We start from the raw sequence: 18638 nt of genomic DNA, 5'->3' as shown, positions 1-18638 counted from the left end.
AAAAAAAAGGTGGTTGGCTCAGTGGTATAGCAGGTGCACATGTACTAAGAAGTTTATGCCTTGACACACTGGTCCAGGGTTTGAATCCGACATGTGGCGATTTCCTGCATGTCTTCCCCTACTCTCTCACCTAACTGTCTTGTCAAAAATTAAAGGTGGAAAAGCCCAAAAATGAATCTTTAAAAGAATAAATAGCTAAAAAGGAGCGCAAAACGTCAAACCACCACTATATGGGATAAGGGTATTTTACAATAACTTTGAATGCACCACGAGGCTGGCGAGGCTGAGTCCGTTTTTCAGACAACGGCAACTACAGACTGTTGTTGGACTCCTCTCCAGTGAAATTCCGTCACACTTTACACCGTTTAGCTGTCAGCAGCCTTTTACTTATTTTTATTTATATCCATTTATTTTACATAGTTTACTCCAGCTGCTAGCTAATGGCAGGCTAACGTTACCTGCTGCTAGGTGTAGTGTTGACTAGCGTCCGGTGCGGCGATGTTTCAGTTCCCTCTAACTTCCGTTTTTGGAGCATCAGAGAAAAGCAAAGACATTTAAGTAGCACCTAAATAAGGCATCGAAATCCGCGTTGGTATTCGGTCTGGTAGATAAGTCGCTAAAACACCGGTGCCGTATTAGCATCCCCCAAATAAAACAAAAAGTTTGCTAGGCCAAAAAGAATATTAATCTGGCGATAAAATTGAGGCCGGTAAAATGGGTTTGAGTTAACACCGTTAATAGGGCATTTAACAGACAGCACTAATATATTTAATGTGTATATATACGTACTGTATATGTATATTTTACATATATGTACACACTTGTTTTGCCACCATTTTTCATGAGCTGAATTTAAAGTTGTGTTAGTGAGCACTTCTCCTTTGACAAGATAATTAATCCCCCTCACAGGTGTGTCATATAAAGATGCTGATTAGACAGCATGATTATTGCCCAGGTGTGCCTTAGGCTTGTCACAATAAAAGGCCACTCTAAAATGTGCAGTTTTATCACATAGCAAAATGCAACAGATGTCGCAAGTTTTGAGGGAGCGTGCAATTGGCATGCTGACTGCAGGAATGTCCACCAGAGCTGTTGCCCGTGAATTGAATGTTCATTTCTCTACCATAAGCCATCTCCTAAGGCATTTCAGAGAATCTGGCAGTACATCCAACCTGCCTCACAACCGCAGACCACGTGTAACCACACCAGCCCACGACCTCCACATCCAGCATCTTCATCTCCAAACTGTCAGAAACCGTCTCAGGGAAGCTCATCTGCATGCTGGTCATCCTCATTGGGATCTCGACCTGACTGCAGTTTGTCATTGTGACCGACTTGAGTGGGTAAAGGCTCACATTCCGTGGCGTCTGGCACTTTGGAGAGGTGTGCTCTTCAAGGATGAATCCAGGTTTTCACTGTACAGTGCAGATGGCAGACAGCGTGTATGGCGTCATGTGGGAGAGCGGTTTGCTGTGGTCAACGTTGTGGATCGAGTGGGCCATGGTGGCGGTGGTGTTATGGTATGGGTACGTACGTGTATGTTATGGACAATGAACACAGGTGCATTTTATTGATGGAATTTGAATGCACCGTTAATGCACCGTGATGAGATCCTGAGGCCCATTGTTCTGTCATTCTTCCATGACCATCACCTCATGTTTCAGCATGATTATGTTACAAGGATCCGTACCCAATTCCTGGAAACTTAAGAACATCCCAGTTCTTGCATGGCCAGCATCTCACCGGACATGTCACCCATTGAGAATGTTTGGGATGCTCTGGATCGGCGTATACGACAGCGTCTTCCAGGTCCTGTCAATATCCACCAACTTTGCACAGCCATTGAAGAAGAGTGGACCAACATTCCACAAGCCACAATAAACAACCTGATCAACTCCATGCGAAGGAGATGGTTGCACTGTGTGAGGAAAACAGTGGTCACACTAGATACTGGCTGGTTTTCGGTGGATGGAAAGGAGACGTGCTCACTAACACAGATTTAGACAGACTTGTGAACAATAATTGAGAGAAATAAGTTTTTTTTGTACTTAGAACAAGTCTTAGATCTTTGAATACAGCTCATGAAAAATGGGGACAAAAACAAAAGTGTAGCGTTTTTAAATTTGATCAGTATATGTATGTGTATATATGTGTCTATACTGTATATACACACATATTTATGTGTATGTATATAGATTTTTTTAAGGTAATTCAATGAAGGCAAAAAAATATAATTGCTTTACCATGCACTAACCAATAACAACTACAAGTATTTATTAACTGTTTCACAAAGTATTATAGTCATCTGTTGCATCAAATGTTAATTAACAGCACTAATAATAATTAGTAAACAATGTTAATAATTTAATTGTTTGTTAACAGTAAAATTTAATTTACCATCTATTAATGATGGTTATTATAAAGTGTTACAGTGGATAGGCCTACACCATAATGTCAAAGAGGACATTTTAAAGGTTATTCAGTGACAACCACAAACCCAAGCTATCCAAGTGTAAGATAAAACTCAGAATATATGGTGGTCATAGAGTGCCAGTGATAGGAGCAGCTAATGCGAAGCATCACCAAGATGTTAGTAGAAGTAGTTGTTAAAGGTTGAGGGATTAGTGTAGAGGGGAGAGGGTGGATAAAAGCTCTCAAAGTAGATTGGCAACCTGTAAACAAGATGGAAGAAAGCAAGGACCTTCTAGAGGAGGTGCTTTCAAATTATGAAACAGTGTTTAAGGATGAGCTAGGGTTGTTAAAGGGCTTAACAGCAAGAATAAATGTAGCCTGTGACGCAACACCCTGGTTCTATAGGCCAAGATCAGTACTTTTTGCCATGAAAAAGAAAGTGGATAAAGAGTTAGAGAGGCTCTTACAGGAGAAAATTATATAGCCAGTTTAGTTTTCAGAATGGGCAGCACCCATGTACCAGAATGTGTGGAGACTATAAACTGACAGTAAACAAAATGTCAACCATTGAACAGTTCCACATACCAAGAATCATTTGACAGCCTTTTTAACTGGGGGGGAATAATAAACAAAGTTAGACATGCCTTCCCTGCCGGTACACAGAACATGTCAAGTTGATGTGATGCGTCTCCATACGGGGTGGGAGCAATGCTAGCTCACCGTATGGTAGATGGAGAAGAACTCTTGCCACTGCAGAAAAAAATTATTCCCAGCTAGATAAAGAGGGATTAGCTGTCATTTTTGGAGTACAGTATTTTCACAAGTATTTAAATGGAAGGAGATTTGTGATCTACACAGATAACAAACCATTGATAAGCTTATTCCAGGAGACGAAAGCTGTATCACAGATGGCTTGATGGAGGATAATGAGATGGGCTGTACTACTAAGAGCGTATGAGTATGTAACACTTTACAGAGTGGGTAAAGACAATATTAACGCTGATGAGCTTAGCCGGATCCCACTGCCAGAGACACTCGGAAGTCTACCATCAGAAGAATGTGTGTTAATGTTGGACCTAGACCAGAGTCCACTAACCACCTCAGACCCAATGCAGAAATGACCAAGTAAAGATCCACAACTGTCAAGGGTACGTGAGTATGTACAAGGAGGCTAACCTAGCTTAGCTCAACAAGATGAAAGAGAAAGCCATGCCCCCTTTCCCCTATGACCCCAGTAACGTTACGGACATGGATGAATGGATACGTAGGGGCAGGAGCTTGACAGAGACAATAGCAGGACAGAGAACACTACAGGAGGGCTTTCACTGGCGAATCGATAGCTGGTTAGTAAATATGTAGGAACACCAAAAGCGGGAGGAAGCGTGGGTTAAGAAGTGGATTAACACTGGGATGTCTACACAGCTGTGTGATCCGATTGACTTCAAAAAGTTCACCACTTTACCCAAACCAATGTTCAAAACACATATTGATGCATGTCTTCTTTAGCCTGTTGATGTATGTCTTCTTTAGTCTGTTGGCTGTTTAGGTTTTTTCCTGGAAAACGTAAAACTCATCTTGTACTCACTGATGCGTCTTGTGTTGACTGTTTACATATGTGTGGTCATCATCATATGTACATATTTTTACTGGTGTTATTATTGAATACATTATGAATGCATATTTCTGGATCAGGACAGCCCTATTGTCTCTCACCTTCCCCCTGTTCCTCTGACTCTAAAGAATTGATCAGGTCAAGTTTTGCCTTTTGCTTCACACCGGTAAGTGATCTTCTGTCTCCGGCCCCCTGCTGTCTTAGACTAGGCTTTGACAGTGGAATGTTGATTGACTGTATTTTTGTTAGAATTTCTCAGTTACATGAACGTTTTTGATCTGTGTCCGGGAGGAACCCCCAATGTGCATGTTGCATGGTGTGACACATACTTTTCTCAGGCAGCAAAGACAGCCACTGAGATGCCCTCAACATGTTACCATGCCAACGACGGACCAATGACAATGGGTTTAAATACACCAAGTGAAAGGGAACCGCCCCCAGGTGCGTTTGGCAAGGCCTAAATGCGGTTACTAGTTACAAGGCCAAACCTAGTGGCGTCACAACAACATCTGCTTCCTTCCCAGATGACTTGAACATTTTCTATGCTCGTTTTGAAGAAGCTGCTGAGACACTGGCGCTGGGACTATCTCCACTTGGGGATGTGCACGTCAAAATACCTCCAACTGGGAACACACACACTCGGAGATGATGAGTCATCTCCATTTTCAAAACCATTCAGCAGGCAGCATCCGGCCTCGATCATTTTACACTTTTAAATCTGAAGGCTGCTAGGCCTGATGTTAGTACTCCACAAGTCTTAAAGACATGTTATAGCCAACTTGCCTTGGTTTTCACTGACATTTTATGTCACTCTTTCTTTGTGTGGTTCCGAATTGTTTTAAAAAATCAATCATAATTCCTGTGCCTAAGAAAATGACTGCCACCTGTATGAATGATTTTAGACCGGTAGCACTGACTTCTGTGATTATGAAGTGTTCCTTTCCTGTATTCCTGTCTCCACTGATCATTACAATTTGCACACAGATCAAATAGAGCTGTAGATCCTTGGTTTTACATACTGTGTGTCAACACCTAGAGGGCAGGGATAAGTATGTCAGGAGGCCATTTGTTGATTATAGCAGTGCCTTTAATACTATCAGACCTTCTATTTTAATACCTAAGCTGTAGACCTGAGCCTCTGCAATTCCATCTGCAGGTAGATACAAGATATTCTAACAGGCCGGCCCCAGACATTTAGATTTGACACTACATACTCAGCTTCTGTAGTGTTCAAGGCTGCTGTCTCAGTCCTCTATTATATAGTCTCTACACTCATGACTACCTCGCGCCGGGACTGCACGGCGTATGAGGCGCGTCCCCCCGGGTGGCGGATGGGGGGATACACCGTATGGTGTCGTGGACCAACGCAGTCTAAGGGAAGGACACCCTGACAGAAAACCACTGGCCCTCCAAGCTTGGGGGTTGGGCAGAAGGCTAACAACCTACTCCCGGAAAACAAGCCTGTTACAGAAACAACGGACATCATATTGCAAGACGCCGCCCAAAAACAACTTGGCGGCGAGTGGTGTAACTGGAACGTAACGGTGCAGGCTGGAATACAGCACGACGTGCAGCGGCAAACCGAACCCAGTGGAGGAGTGATGTCCAAGCCTTGTGTGCCTTCTGGCACGGAGAGAATTAACTACACTCATGACTATAATGTACAACATCCCACTAACAGTATCGCAAAATTTGCAGACGACACTACTGTGAGAGGACTCATCGACAGCAATAAGGAAACTGCCTACAGGGATGAGGTGAGTCACTTGATGAACACGTGGTGCCGCAGAAATAATCTGTCCCTTGGGGAAAACTAAGTAGGTCATCATAGATTTCAGGAAGACCAAACTGACACACACACCTGTCTATATTAACAAATCTCCAGTTGAAATTGTCAACACATTTGGGCATCCATATTTCAGACTCCCTCAGATTGTCGTTTCTTTTCAGGTGTGCCATTAATAATAAGACACATCAGAGGCTTTATTTTTTGAGGTGTCAAGAAATATGGTGTGTCCCTTAACATTCTACAGAACTTCTACCATTGTACAATTGAGAGTATATTGGCAGGCAACATTTTAGTGTGGTTTGGTAGGGCTACTTCATGTGACCTTAATCTTCTGACAAAGGTGGTCAAAACTGCATCTAAAATCATTTTGGTTCCCCTTGAACCACTCCAACAAATTTACTGGAAACCCAATACTAAGAAGGCATTAGGTATTATGCAGGATTCTAGTTGTCCTGAACACAATCCCTTCACCCACCTTCCATCATCCCAACACGTACATCATGTTTTACGGATAGTTTTCACCCCAAGGTAATTAGGTTATACTGAATCATGGCACAGCAGGAAGGAGGGCTGTGGTCTGAACTTAGTCATTTAGTCACTATGTTTGGATATTGTGGATGTTTTAAAGTTTTTAAATGCTACTTATGTTATTTATAACTGTTACTATTGACTGGTGCTGAGAAAGTGCAAATGCATATTGTATTTCCTTGCTGTTGTACTCTGTACTAGGGTACATATGACAATAAACCATGTCTATACCAAAAACTACGGTTGGGACCTAAGTGGATACCAGGACTGATTCAGGAGATTACAGGGTCAGTTTCCTACACAGTGTTGCTAGAATATGTTAAAGTGGTGAGGCGACAGATCAACGGTTGCGCAACTTTTGACGCTAGAGCTCACAGATGAAGAGGTGTGTGCAACACTACCGCCAGTGATCAACGTAGAAACAAAGAACACAAATACTGCAAAGGTGGATGACAAAGTTGTACCCACGGTGAAACAGGACAAAGAGGCCACTGCACCTGGTGGAACTCAGGTGTTGATCCAACCTCACAGGAATCAGGAGACCACCAGCTTTTATGAAGGACTTGGTAAAATGAGGGACATGTCAGTGAAGTACTTGTAAGAAATGCAAAGATGAGACATTATTTTGTGTACAAAATACAGTAGATGTGCCAGATGCAGTAGACCGTAGAGTAAATTCCCCATGTAGGTCATGTTGTAACATTCCCAAAGTGTTGCTTGCAATAAAACTAGTTATTTTAGGTGGTTGTTTTAACATTTAGTAGCTAGACTGGATATGTATTGCAAATATTCTTAATCAAGTCTTCCTAGTCAAAAAGAACAATGTTTGTGTTTGGGGCTTTTAATTTTTTCTGACTAAATGTCATTACGGACATGTACAACTGCAATTTTACTAGGAAAAATACAATTGTGGATATCTATAATAGCATGCTTCTCATCCAGAATGTAATGTTATACCTGAAATAGTAACTAAGGGAGTGTTTGATGTGTGTCATTTCATGACCTGTGATAAACACATCACCGAACAGATTCTTGCTACAAGACATTTTAGCGGTATTCCCTTCATACGGATTTAAGAAAAGAATGGACCAAGAAAGGGACAAAACCTCAACTTTTGATTATCTGTTTAATGCAGCTTCTAGTGCAAGACAGGAACTTTCATCCAGCCCTGAAGAATTCTCTGCCACAAGACGACTTGTCCAACGTCACCCAGAACAATCCCCTAACGTTGCAACCTTTGGATAACGTTCCCCCAACATTGTAACCTTTATGGAACATTCCCCTAACGTTCCCCTAATGTTGCAACCTTTAGAGAACGTTCCACTAACGTTCCCCTAACGTTGCAACCTTTAGAGAACGTTCCTCTAACATTGTAACCTTTATGAAAGATTCCCCTAACGTTCCCCTAATGTTGCAACCCTTAAAGAATGTTCCACTAACGTTCCCTTGACGTTGCAACCTTTAAAGAACATTCCTCTAACATTGTAACCTTTATGAAACATTCCCCTAACGTTCCCCTAATGTTGCAACCCTTAAAGAATGTTCCACTAACGTTCCCCTAACGTTGCAACCTTTAGAGAACGTTCCCCTAGCGTTGTAACCTTAAGCGAACATTCCCCTAACATTGCAACCTTTAGCAAATGTTCCCCTAGCGTTGTAACCTTTATCGGACGTTCCCCTGACATTCCCCTAATGTTTCCCTAACATTCCCCTAACGTTTCACTAATGTTACCCTAATGTTACAACCTTTAGAGAACGTTCCCATAGCATTGTAACCTTTGGGGAACGTTCCCCTAACGTTGCAACCTTTAGAGAGCGTTCCCCTAACGTTCTTTTTACATTCCCCTGACCTTTAAAGAACTTTAGCAACCATTGTACCAATTTCTGTGAATGAACAGGAATGCATTATTACACATTAGCAGGAATTAATGAACAGGCAAACTTAATGGGATTTAAAACTTTAATATACAGTACCATCAGAACAGCCAGATTGCCAGTCCGCCCATTATAATGTACATCATTGAAAACAGCCTGGTGCACAACTTTTGCTAATAACTGTATTTGTTTGCCTTCAACAGTTTGTTCATTTCTCTACTTCAGAGTTCTCCAGCGCTTTGTTTCCAACCATTTCTGGGTGCTTTTTGAGGTATGTTTCGGGTCATTGTCCTGCTGAAACACCCATGACTTCTGACGCAGACCCAGCTTTTTAACACCAGGCCCTACATTATGGGCCAAACTCTTTTTGATAGTCTCCAGATTTCATGATTCCTTGCATACAGTCAATGCACCCAGTACCAGAGGTAGCAAAACAACCCCAAAACATCCTTGAACCTCCACCATGTTTGACTGTAGGTACTGTGATCTTTTCTTTGTAGGCCTCTTTCTGTTTTCTGTAAATAGTAGAATGACGTGATTTGCCAAAAAGATCCACCTTAGTCTCATCTGTCCCCATTAATTCTCCCAGAAGGATTGTGGCTTACTCAGGTACATTTCTGCAAACTGCAGTCTGGCTTTTTGATGCCTCTGTGTCAGAAGTGGGGTTTTCCTCGGTCTCCTGCCATAGCGCTTCTTCTTCTCATTCAGATGACGACGTATAGTTCAAGCTGTCAGTGATGCACCCTGAGTCTGCAGGACAGCCTGAATTTGCGTGGAAGTTGACTGAGGTTGTTTATCCACCATTCGAACTATCCTGCGTTGCATTCTTTCAATAATTTTTCCACGTCCAGGGAGATTTGCCACTGTTAAATGGGTTATAAACTTCTTGATTATGTTGCGCACAGTGGACAAAGAAAGTTTAAGATCTCTGGAGATTGACTTGTAATCTTGAGATTGTTGATATTTTTCCACAATTTTGCTTCTTAAGTCCTCAGACAATTTTCGGCTCTTCTTTCTCTTCTCCATGCTTGGTGTGGCACACACAGGCACATAACACAAAGGTTGAGCCAACTTTTATACACTCTAACTGGCTTCAGTTTTGATTTCTATATTACCAACACCTGTTACTTGCCACAGGGGAGTTTAAATGAACATCACATGCATGAAATTAAATTATTTACCCACAGTTTTAATAGGGTGCCAATGATTTTGTCCAGTCCATTTTGGGGGTTTTGTGTAAAATTATGTCAAATTTGCCTTTTTTCTTCTGCTTTTTTTTTTTGCACTTCAAGGTAATAAACATGCGTATACCAAAACATTTGTCATTGCAACACTTTTCTGGGAGAATGGTGCATTTTCTGGAAAAGTTCCAGGGGTTGCAATAATTTTGTCCATAACTGTAAAATGAAAGTTTAAAGGGTTTTCTGTCAGTAATTGTCAGGTAAATTGTTAATAAATAAACAAATTACAACCTGCAGCGGTATTGTGTTTTGTTCTCTCCATCAGATGTGTGTAAACTGGAACTGGACACAAACACAGTAAACAGAAGACTCAAACTGTCTGACAACAACAGGAAGGTGGCACACGTGAAGGATCAGTAATATCCTGATCCTCCAGACAGATTTGATGGCTGGGCTTAGCTGCTGTCTAGAAATCTTCTTCCAGTTCGCTGTTACTGGGAGGGCGAGTGGAGAGGAGAGGTTTCTATATCAGTAAGTTAGAGGAATCAACAGGGGAGGAGGCAGTGAAAGAAATGATCAGTCCTGGAGTCTGGAGACCTCTGATGATGGTTACTGTGTCTGTCACAATAACAGAAGCATGGACCTCACTTCCTCCTTTGTCTCTAACAGAGTAGCAGTGTATGTGGACTATCCTGCTGGAACTCTGTCCTTCTAGAGTCTCCTCAGACACTCTGATCCACCTCCACACCTTCAGAACCCCATTCACTGAACCTCTTTATTCTGGGTGTAGGTTGTGGTCTAGTTCCTCTGTGTCTTTGACTGCCTCCTCTGCAGGTCTGAGTCTGAAACACAAAAGTTCTCCATCTCACACATACTGCACTGTGAAGCAGATCTGTTTTCAGATTCCAACACAAATCATTTATAAGTCTGATTTCAGGGTTACACACTTTGTTGCCTCCTGGCTGCTAATACGAGATTCTGTGTGACAAGAGATACACTGTATAAAGCTGAGTGATGTAATGTCACATTAGCTTTTTGGTATATGTGTCAATGTATATATGAGCTGCATCAAGAGTTTTTCTAATATCAGATTTGTGTTGTAATAAACTTTTATATTCAATTAAAGACACATGAGGCTAATCCATTTCTTTTATTGATATAACTGAAGATTGACCTGAAGTAGGCTACAAATTTGCTGCTGTGTCTAGTGCACACTATTGATGTTAATTATCTATGTTATTTCCTGAACATAATTTTTCCCACTTTCCTTTGAATTTTGTAAAACTCTTCCTCTCCTCCCAAGTGCTTTTGCCACAGTTCCTTCAAACCGCAAACCGGTGCCCGAATCTATTAACCCGGTAGGCCAACCAACGGACCGACTCGCGTGAAAGACACAGTTGTCCCATCACTATGTCCTTGGTCATTTCTTTAACTGTCTATGGTCACATGCATCAACTTTCGCCTTTAACTTCAACTCAACCAAACTACAACTTGTCGTCAAACTCTTCTCTGAATCGGATTTGTCAAATGGAAGAGGTGGTCCTCTTACTCACTCCTGATTGGCTCAAACCGTACCTTGCTGCCTGCCGTCATCATTGTGCGTCCCTTTATGCTTCAGCATGAATTACAGTCGGTAGTGAAGTCAGTGAAAATGGCGAGCTGGTGTGTGCGAGCAGTGAGACAGAGCTACTCAATTGTATCTTCACCTGCGCTAATAAGGTAACATACGTCAATATCGACTTTGTTAACTGAAATGTGTCCGTTATAGCAATACCAGGGTTGACTTGGCAGGGAGATGAGCTACGTTACTGTCATCCCAGGAAACGGCATAGCAATAGCTAGTTGTTAGCAACGTTAGCTTTCGTAACCGACCATGGTCCGTTGACCTTTACCGTTAAGTGAAAGATACAGGTTTGTGTGTGTGTGTATGCGTTGAAGATGTCCTGGCCAAGCGTATTTATTGTGTTTTTCATTGTTAACATGTAGCGTTCACTTTAATTGCTAGCAGAAGGATGATGACATAACGTGACACATTCTAAATGATGTAGAGAGGATTGGTTTACTATGCTAAAATAACGTTCAAGGCTGTGTGTGTGTGTGTGTGTGTGTGTGTGTGTGTGTGTGTGTGTGTGTGCGCGCGCGCGCGCGCGCGTGTGCGTTGACGATGACCTGGCCAAGCGTATTTATTGTGTTTCTCATTGTTAGCATGTAGCGTTCATTTTAATTGCTAGCAGAAGGATGATGACATAACGTGACATGTTCTAAATGATGGAGAGGATTGGTTTACTATGCTAAAATAACGTTCAAGGCTGTGTTCGTGTGTGTGTTCGTGTGTTAGTTCTTTATTTATTATCAGTTGAAGTGCATTTCATAATGCGTTGACGTCAGTTAGTTTGTTGTCTTTTCTTAAATGGAGAGGAAGTCAAACCAAACTCTATTGCTAAATTTGATAATTTAACGTTTCCTTTTTCGTTACACTCTAACGTGACATAGTTGAATAACCTGTGAATGGAATTTGGCGTCATGTCTCCACACTATTAGCTAGAGAAAGATTACGACATAAATCACAGTGGAATAAGCAATTCTACTACTTCATAGGATTCCAACAATATTCCATCTTAGTCTATACTTCGTATGTTGGTATTTATCATTGAATGGCACATAACGTTGTTGTAATACTGGCGGTTGTACAACTGGCAGCACTGTTAATTAAGTTCTGGAGAAGGAACCAAAATACCTTGCTTCCCGGAGAAGTAAAATAATATATGCAGTACTTACAAATGGTTTCAACATATTCTATTAGATCTCTTATTTTGTATTATTGTATTGGATTTTCATATAATTGTAGACGATTGTCATACAATATTTATATTAAAAGAAAGACTAAGGCACACAGACGGGTTGTAGTTTTTTATATTACAATACACTGATGATGTAAATGCAATGTCATGAAGTAATCCCTCGTCCACCCCTGGGATAGTACAGTATGTTCAAAGGGCTTCAAAGCTCCAACTTTAGGTGAAGTCTTGAGTATCAGATCAATTTATTGTCAAGAGCTACAACCAAATCACACATCCTATTGTAAAAAATAGCATTTAAGTATCATTATACAGCAAGAGTAATAGCAGTTACCCTCTAAAAACATCTAGCTGACTGAATTGAATTCTCCAGGGGTCTGTCTGAATTCAGTGGGACACTTGGAAAACGCCTCAATATTTTTGTACTGCGATAGTCTGCATCACAAAGCTTGTCTATATCAACAATGTTACACTTCCGGGATTGTGCCGGTGCCACCGAAAATCCCGCCGGATGACAGTTACCTTCTGCTATCTTTGTGTTGGCGCTCTAACCTGCAGCTGATTTCTGAGGACTATGGTTACCTGGTCCTCAGATCTCTTCAGGATAAATCCAGACCGCTAGCTAGACTATCTGTCCAATCTAAGTTTTCTGTTGCACAACTAAAACTACCTTTTGAATGTACACATGTTCCATTAAGACAAGTTCCTTCCTGAAGCTATTTAGCAGCGGCACCAGGGCTCCTCTTGGCGCTTAGACAATTGTGATTGGTTTAAAGAAATTCCAATAAATCAGAGCACGTTTTGCGCCCATCCTGGACTAACCAGACCCTCCTCTGCAGTGCTGGGGAGGTAGGTCTGGCATTTTGAGACTGCAAGGAAGCTTACAATGGATTAACATGAATAATATTAACAGATAAATTAAACAAAGCAAGTTGTCTTTTAAATCCTACCATTTTTGTGCTACACATATGGCCTGTGTCCTGTATTCGTTGAATGGAAAATGTTTCCATCAATAGTTGTTTTCAGTTATTTTCATGATTGAAAAATGATGCCTATAGTGATGCCTTTAATGTCTTTTGTCAAACCAGCAGTCCAAACCTAAAAGTGAGCTAATTTACAATCAAACAAACAAAATCAATCTCTCTTTCTCTCGTCCCCACCTTACACCCAGAGCTTCTCCACGATTGTTATGCACAGCCACCCAGCAGAAGAACGGCCACAGGTCAGAGGAGGAGGCTGAGAAGCCGGAGCAGAGTGCAGCAGAGACCCAGCTGGAGGAACAGCTCAAAGACATGACAGTAAGTCACACAAATCCAGTTCAGTCAGGCTGGAGTTCAGCAGGCTGGTGGCTGCATTATTCTGAAGAAACGGTAATCTGAAGAATCTACCACATTCTGTCAAGTGGCCCTTATAATTCCACCTATTAACAATCAGTAAATTTTAAGGTGGACTAACCAAACTGAGGGTTGGATGTAAGTCAAACTGACTGCACGTTTTCTAGTACACCGTTCTTATTAAAACTGCTTGACAACATAAACACACACACACAGAGAACATAGCGCATAGCCAGACCTGAAAAGTCGGACCCCTGTCATCCACGGTATGAGTGAGTGATGTGCACTTGTGTCCGTGGTGGGATACTGCAGTTTTTTCAAAAGTTACATCAACAAAGCAAACACCAGGAAAGTGCACAGCAGAGTCAGACCCTGAACCGCAGCAGCCCTGATCCAGGTGCCACCACAATCCAAGCGCACTCTACACATTGACTGCAGCAAGGCAGCAGGGCCCTATGGTGGTCCAGGCCCTGCAGTTAAGGCGTCTGTCGATCACCTTGCTGCAGTCTTTACAAACACTTTCAACCACTGTATAACTAGCTTCAGTCCCTTTTTTGTCTGAGAACTGCCACCATCATCCCTGTTCATGTGGCTGTGTTTCAGGTGGTAGAGCGGTCGTCTGGTGGTTTGATCCCTGGCCCTGCAGTCCCATGTCAAAGTGTCCTGAAATTATATTCATATTTCGGCCAATACAGTAACAATATCTTAAATTGAAGGTACTATAATTGGGCCTTTAAATTTCAAATTTTGCTCGACAACTATTTGTCTCAGAAATAATTGCTATTTTGGCCGGTTTGGATCAGTGGGTAGAGCAGGTGCACATGTTCTGAGGGGTTTATGCCTCGATGCAGAGGTCCAGTCAAGAATTAAAGGCGGAAAAGCCCAAAAAAGAAGAAAAATAATAATAATTGCGATTAACAATATAATTGTCTTTTAGTGAAATAATGGATTTCTTATTCTTTGATTACTTTTTCAAACAAGTTGAAGTTTACACCTTTTGTTGTATTTTACTAATATGTAACCCAGATACGCAGCTTCACACCCAACCAAGTAAACATGCCTCTTTATTATCATAGAACATTGTATTGTATTACATTGTTTAAATGAACAACAAAATTAAAAAAGAACATTTTATTTCCATCAAAAAAAAGAAAAGAATTAATCATGAACTATAAACAGAGCGTGTTTAATTTCTCTGGCTTTAGACGGCTACAACCCAGGATGTTTGGAGTTGTTATGGCAACTCTAGTGCTTTAATTGCAATTATACAAAATAACCGCAACTATGTAAAATAATTGCAGTTAGACAATTATTTAATTGTTATAGGCCTACCTATAATAATATATTTTATAAAGTTGCTGCACGCAATAAATAGAATTATTTTGTAATTATAACCAATGTCAGAAAATAATTTGTTTTCCAATATCCTAATCCTAAATTAAAAATTAAGACATCTTTTTTTCATTCATTTAATTCCCATTTACATCTTTAACACACTCACAGAAACAACACAGTTACATATAAATGCAGTAGCAATAGTATTCTTTTTATTATAGTCATGTTGGCACAAGGTGGTCTTTACTGTATGCATTTTAATCTGGGCTTACAACAACACTGTTACATTTTCATCATTTTAACAAAAGTACTCTACAGACCTTTTTTGTAATAGCTAAGATATGTTTCCTTCCCTAGATAAAGGTTGAATACATTTTAAAAAACACGCAACTGATGCCTAAGCTTCATCACAATTTTACACTACCAGTCAAAAGTTTGGGGTCACTTACAAATTTCCATTCCACTCCATGATAGACAGAATACCAGCTGATCTGATTGGGGGGGCTGAGCTTTAATGCAATATCTACATTGCCCATTATCAGCAATCCTTCATCCAATGTTCCAAAGGCACATTCTGTTTACTAATCTAAAATCATTTGAAAAAACAGAGAAACCATTGGAGAACCCTTTTGCAATTATGTAAGAACATTATGGAATATGAACTGCTGCCCTGGTCTTTCTATCATGTTCCCAGGAAAAGTACAAGCGGGCCTTAGCAGACATGGAGAACCTCAGGACGAGGAGTCAGAAGATGATTGAAGATGCAAAACTATACGGTAAAGACGCCATTTTAGATGTGCCGGTTTTCCATATTTCAACAGGATCCTCCACCTAAAAAGGTGGAGGATCATACCATAGACTTTACCATAGACACATCCTGTAGAAAGTAATCACTGTTCCACATCAATTATACTATACTAGATGTCCCAAGAGGCCAACATTATGCCTTTGGATTAAATTGTGTCTTTTTGAAGTGGCTGTCTGTAAAACCTGTATTTGCACTGTCACATACTAGAATGCACTTGATTTCTATTTCATGACAAGCTTATTAGACATTTTTAGAATTATAGTGTGCATGCATGACTTCTTTTTTTCACTGATTAGACACAAGCTTTTATATTTCTTTTCAGTGTAATTTTTGAACTCTCGGCGTCTACTAGAATTTATTTACGTGCTTTAGTGTTCTAACCCATTACTGGTCTTACTGTGTCTTCATTGACTATTATTATTAATAATAGTGCCAGTAACACTGCAAGGCTAGTTCTTAGCATGTACCTACCTATTCATAAACTCCTGGGTGGCAAACTTGGTGGTTGGCTAAGGTCTTGAAGGTTGCCTGCCCCCGAGGTGTGTTTGTGTGTGTGTGTGTGTGTGTGTGTGGTGTGTGTGGTGTGTGGTGTGTGTGTGGTGGTGGGTGTGGGTGTGGGTGTGGGTGTGGGTGTGGGTGTGGTGTGGGTGTGGGCGTGTGTGTGGGCGTGGGTGTGTGTGTGGGGTGTGTGTACGCGGCGGCGGTTAAAAGTTTAAATTGCAATCAATTGTATAATTCCCGTGATTAATCGCAAAATGAAATAATGAATTTGAAAAGTAGTGTAAATAGTGCAACTTTATTTTAAATGTTCTGCCATATGAACGAAAGTGCCGTAGCATTTGTTCTGCAAAAACTTACCAGCATTTTGTTTACAAAGTAGCAGTTACAATAAAATATTTAGTGTACATCTCAACTTAAACAATGTATTTATCATGTCCAGAGTTGAATTCCATCTGGTTAGAACGTCTCCTTCTTATGTACACGTTCTTCTGTTGCTCTAACTCTGCAGCACTTGCTGGACTGTGTTTAGAGTGCCCCACAACTTTTCTGCACTTTGCAAGGACACTGTCAAACGCACTGTTAAGCAGACACACTGTGACAGAACGCTGGGGACCGTGCGCAAAAGCAGGGGACATGATCAAAAGGCAGAAGGCTCGCAGCAGCGATCATATTTCGTATCTATTCGTACTATCGGTGCGGTGACTTTATTTGACACATTAACACACTGCTGTGCAACTTCAATAAAGTGTCCCGCGCATGTTTCAGCATAATGTCTCTCCTCTGTTTTCATTACAGTCAGAGCACGTGAATGCAGCGCCCACTTTTCATCAGTATAATGCACTGTAACTGAGTCCAGTGTAGTTCCCAGTGAGTCCAGTAGTCCCTAGTAAGAGCAACAGCGGGTGCATGTTGTGGCGTTGTCGCTTTTCAGTCCTCTCCTTTTCATACAACTCGTGTATTCTTCTTGTGATGGTGCGTCTTGAAGGACTCTCGTACCTGCCGTCATTGTTGCGATTCTCAGACCGATGTCCTCCACAACCCTAATGGGCCTGCAGCCTGTAGCTACCCACGTCGCCATGGCATTTGTTAGCTTCTCTTGCCTTTGTCTATCTATACTTACCCACACGCTGCATCTAACGTAGCCTCCCGAAGCCTCGCGCCACTGTGTGTTTTGTTGAATGATTTGCTGGTATCAACTGTCAAGGTGATATTTCAGACTGGAAGTACTCCGAAATAGTAGTAATACTTTGCAGTATTCACAAAGCCTGTGAGCAACAAACTTACAATTATAAAGAAATTATAAAATCTGCGTTAACTTGCCCAGCCCTTATATATCATAAGAATTATGATACAAAGTCAGAGATTTAAAGCATGCTTCCTTCACCAGGGATCCAGGGCTTCTGTAAGGACCTGCTTGAAGTGGCCGACATCTTAGAGAAGGCCACCGAGAGCGTGCCCAAGGAGGAGGTGACGAGTCAGAACCCTCACCTGAAGAACCTGTACGACGGCCTGGTGATGACCGAGGTCCAGATCCAGAAGGTCTTCACCAAGCATGGCCTGGTCAAGCTCAACCCCGATGGGCAGAAGTTTGACCCCTACGAGCATGAGGCCCTTTTCCACGCCCCAGTGGAGGGCAAGGAGCCTGGCACCGTTGCCGTAGTAACCAAAGTGGGCTACAAGCTTCATGGTCGAACCCTCAGGCCAGCATTGGTGGGCGTGGCCAAAGCCTCTTAGAAGTGATGATGTAACTGTGATAAAGTGGGATCAGCTTTGTTGCCTGAGTGATGGATGAGCTCAGGTAAAGCACACTGGTCCAGGCTCAAAGAAACAGGAACCAACTGAACTGAACTTTATATCCGGACAATATCCACCAGTTTTTAACAGGCACATTTACTCACTTGATGGTGTTTTTTTGCTGTCCCCTTCCAGGCAGCTTACCCTAAACATAACCATTGCCACGCTGCCTGGAAGGAAATGTTGTGGGGCAAAAAAACACCCATTTACACATACACTTTGCCTAGCACAGAACAGTCCTTACAATAGAGTTTCAGTGTCATCAGTCATTTCAGAGTCAGTTATTGTCAGAGATTGTAAACTATGAATCTAAACGGAAAAAAAGGAAACATGATGTTTCAGAAAAAGTGGATAAACCCCTCTAATGTTTTGGGTGAGCTATGATGTAAAATTCATCTCCATATTGAGTAAAGCTGATTCTGAACTGCTGGTATCATTCCGGACTTTTGCTAAAGCCCTAATAATGTTGAACTTTACTCTTTTCCTGTTTTGAGTTGTATATTCATTCTGTGACAATAGCAAGGAACCGTACTTGAGGAGTTACAGAAAAATTGCGATGTTACTTTGTACCGAGTTCCTTCTGAGTAAAAACATTTTTTCCTTGTTCATCTGGATGTGATCAGGCTCTGGTAAGACAGCGTCAGTAATTCTAAGGTTCTCACGCCTCAGTT

The 18638-nt window shown here is 41.4% G+C and overlaps 1 protein-coding gene across 1 annotated transcript; it reads left to right on the top strand.

The window, feature by feature from the left end:
- Positions 1-10946: 10946 nt before the first annotated feature.
- Positions 10947-18130, top strand: grpel1 (GrpE-like 1, mitochondrial). The gene is made up of 4 exons (XM_032511630.1): positions 10947-11116; positions 13367-13493; positions 15559-15640; positions 17561-18130. Exons 1-4 carry the CDS (start codon positions 11007-11009, stop codon positions 17905-17907), a joined length of 666 nt encoding a protein of 221 aa, XP_032367521.1. The 5' UTR covers positions 10947-11006; the 3' UTR covers positions 17908-18130.
- Positions 18131-18638: the final 508 nt, after the last annotated feature.

This window comes from Etheostoma spectabile, unplaced genomic scaffold (assembly GCF_008692095.1).
Source record: "Etheostoma spectabile isolate EspeVRDwgs_2016 unplaced genomic scaffold, UIUC_Espe_1.0 scaffold397, whole genome shotgun sequence".
Lineage (NCBI taxonomy): Eukaryota > Metazoa > Chordata > Actinopteri > Perciformes > Percidae > Etheostoma > Etheostoma spectabile.
This window is presented reverse-complemented; position numbering and strand designations above follow the sequence as displayed.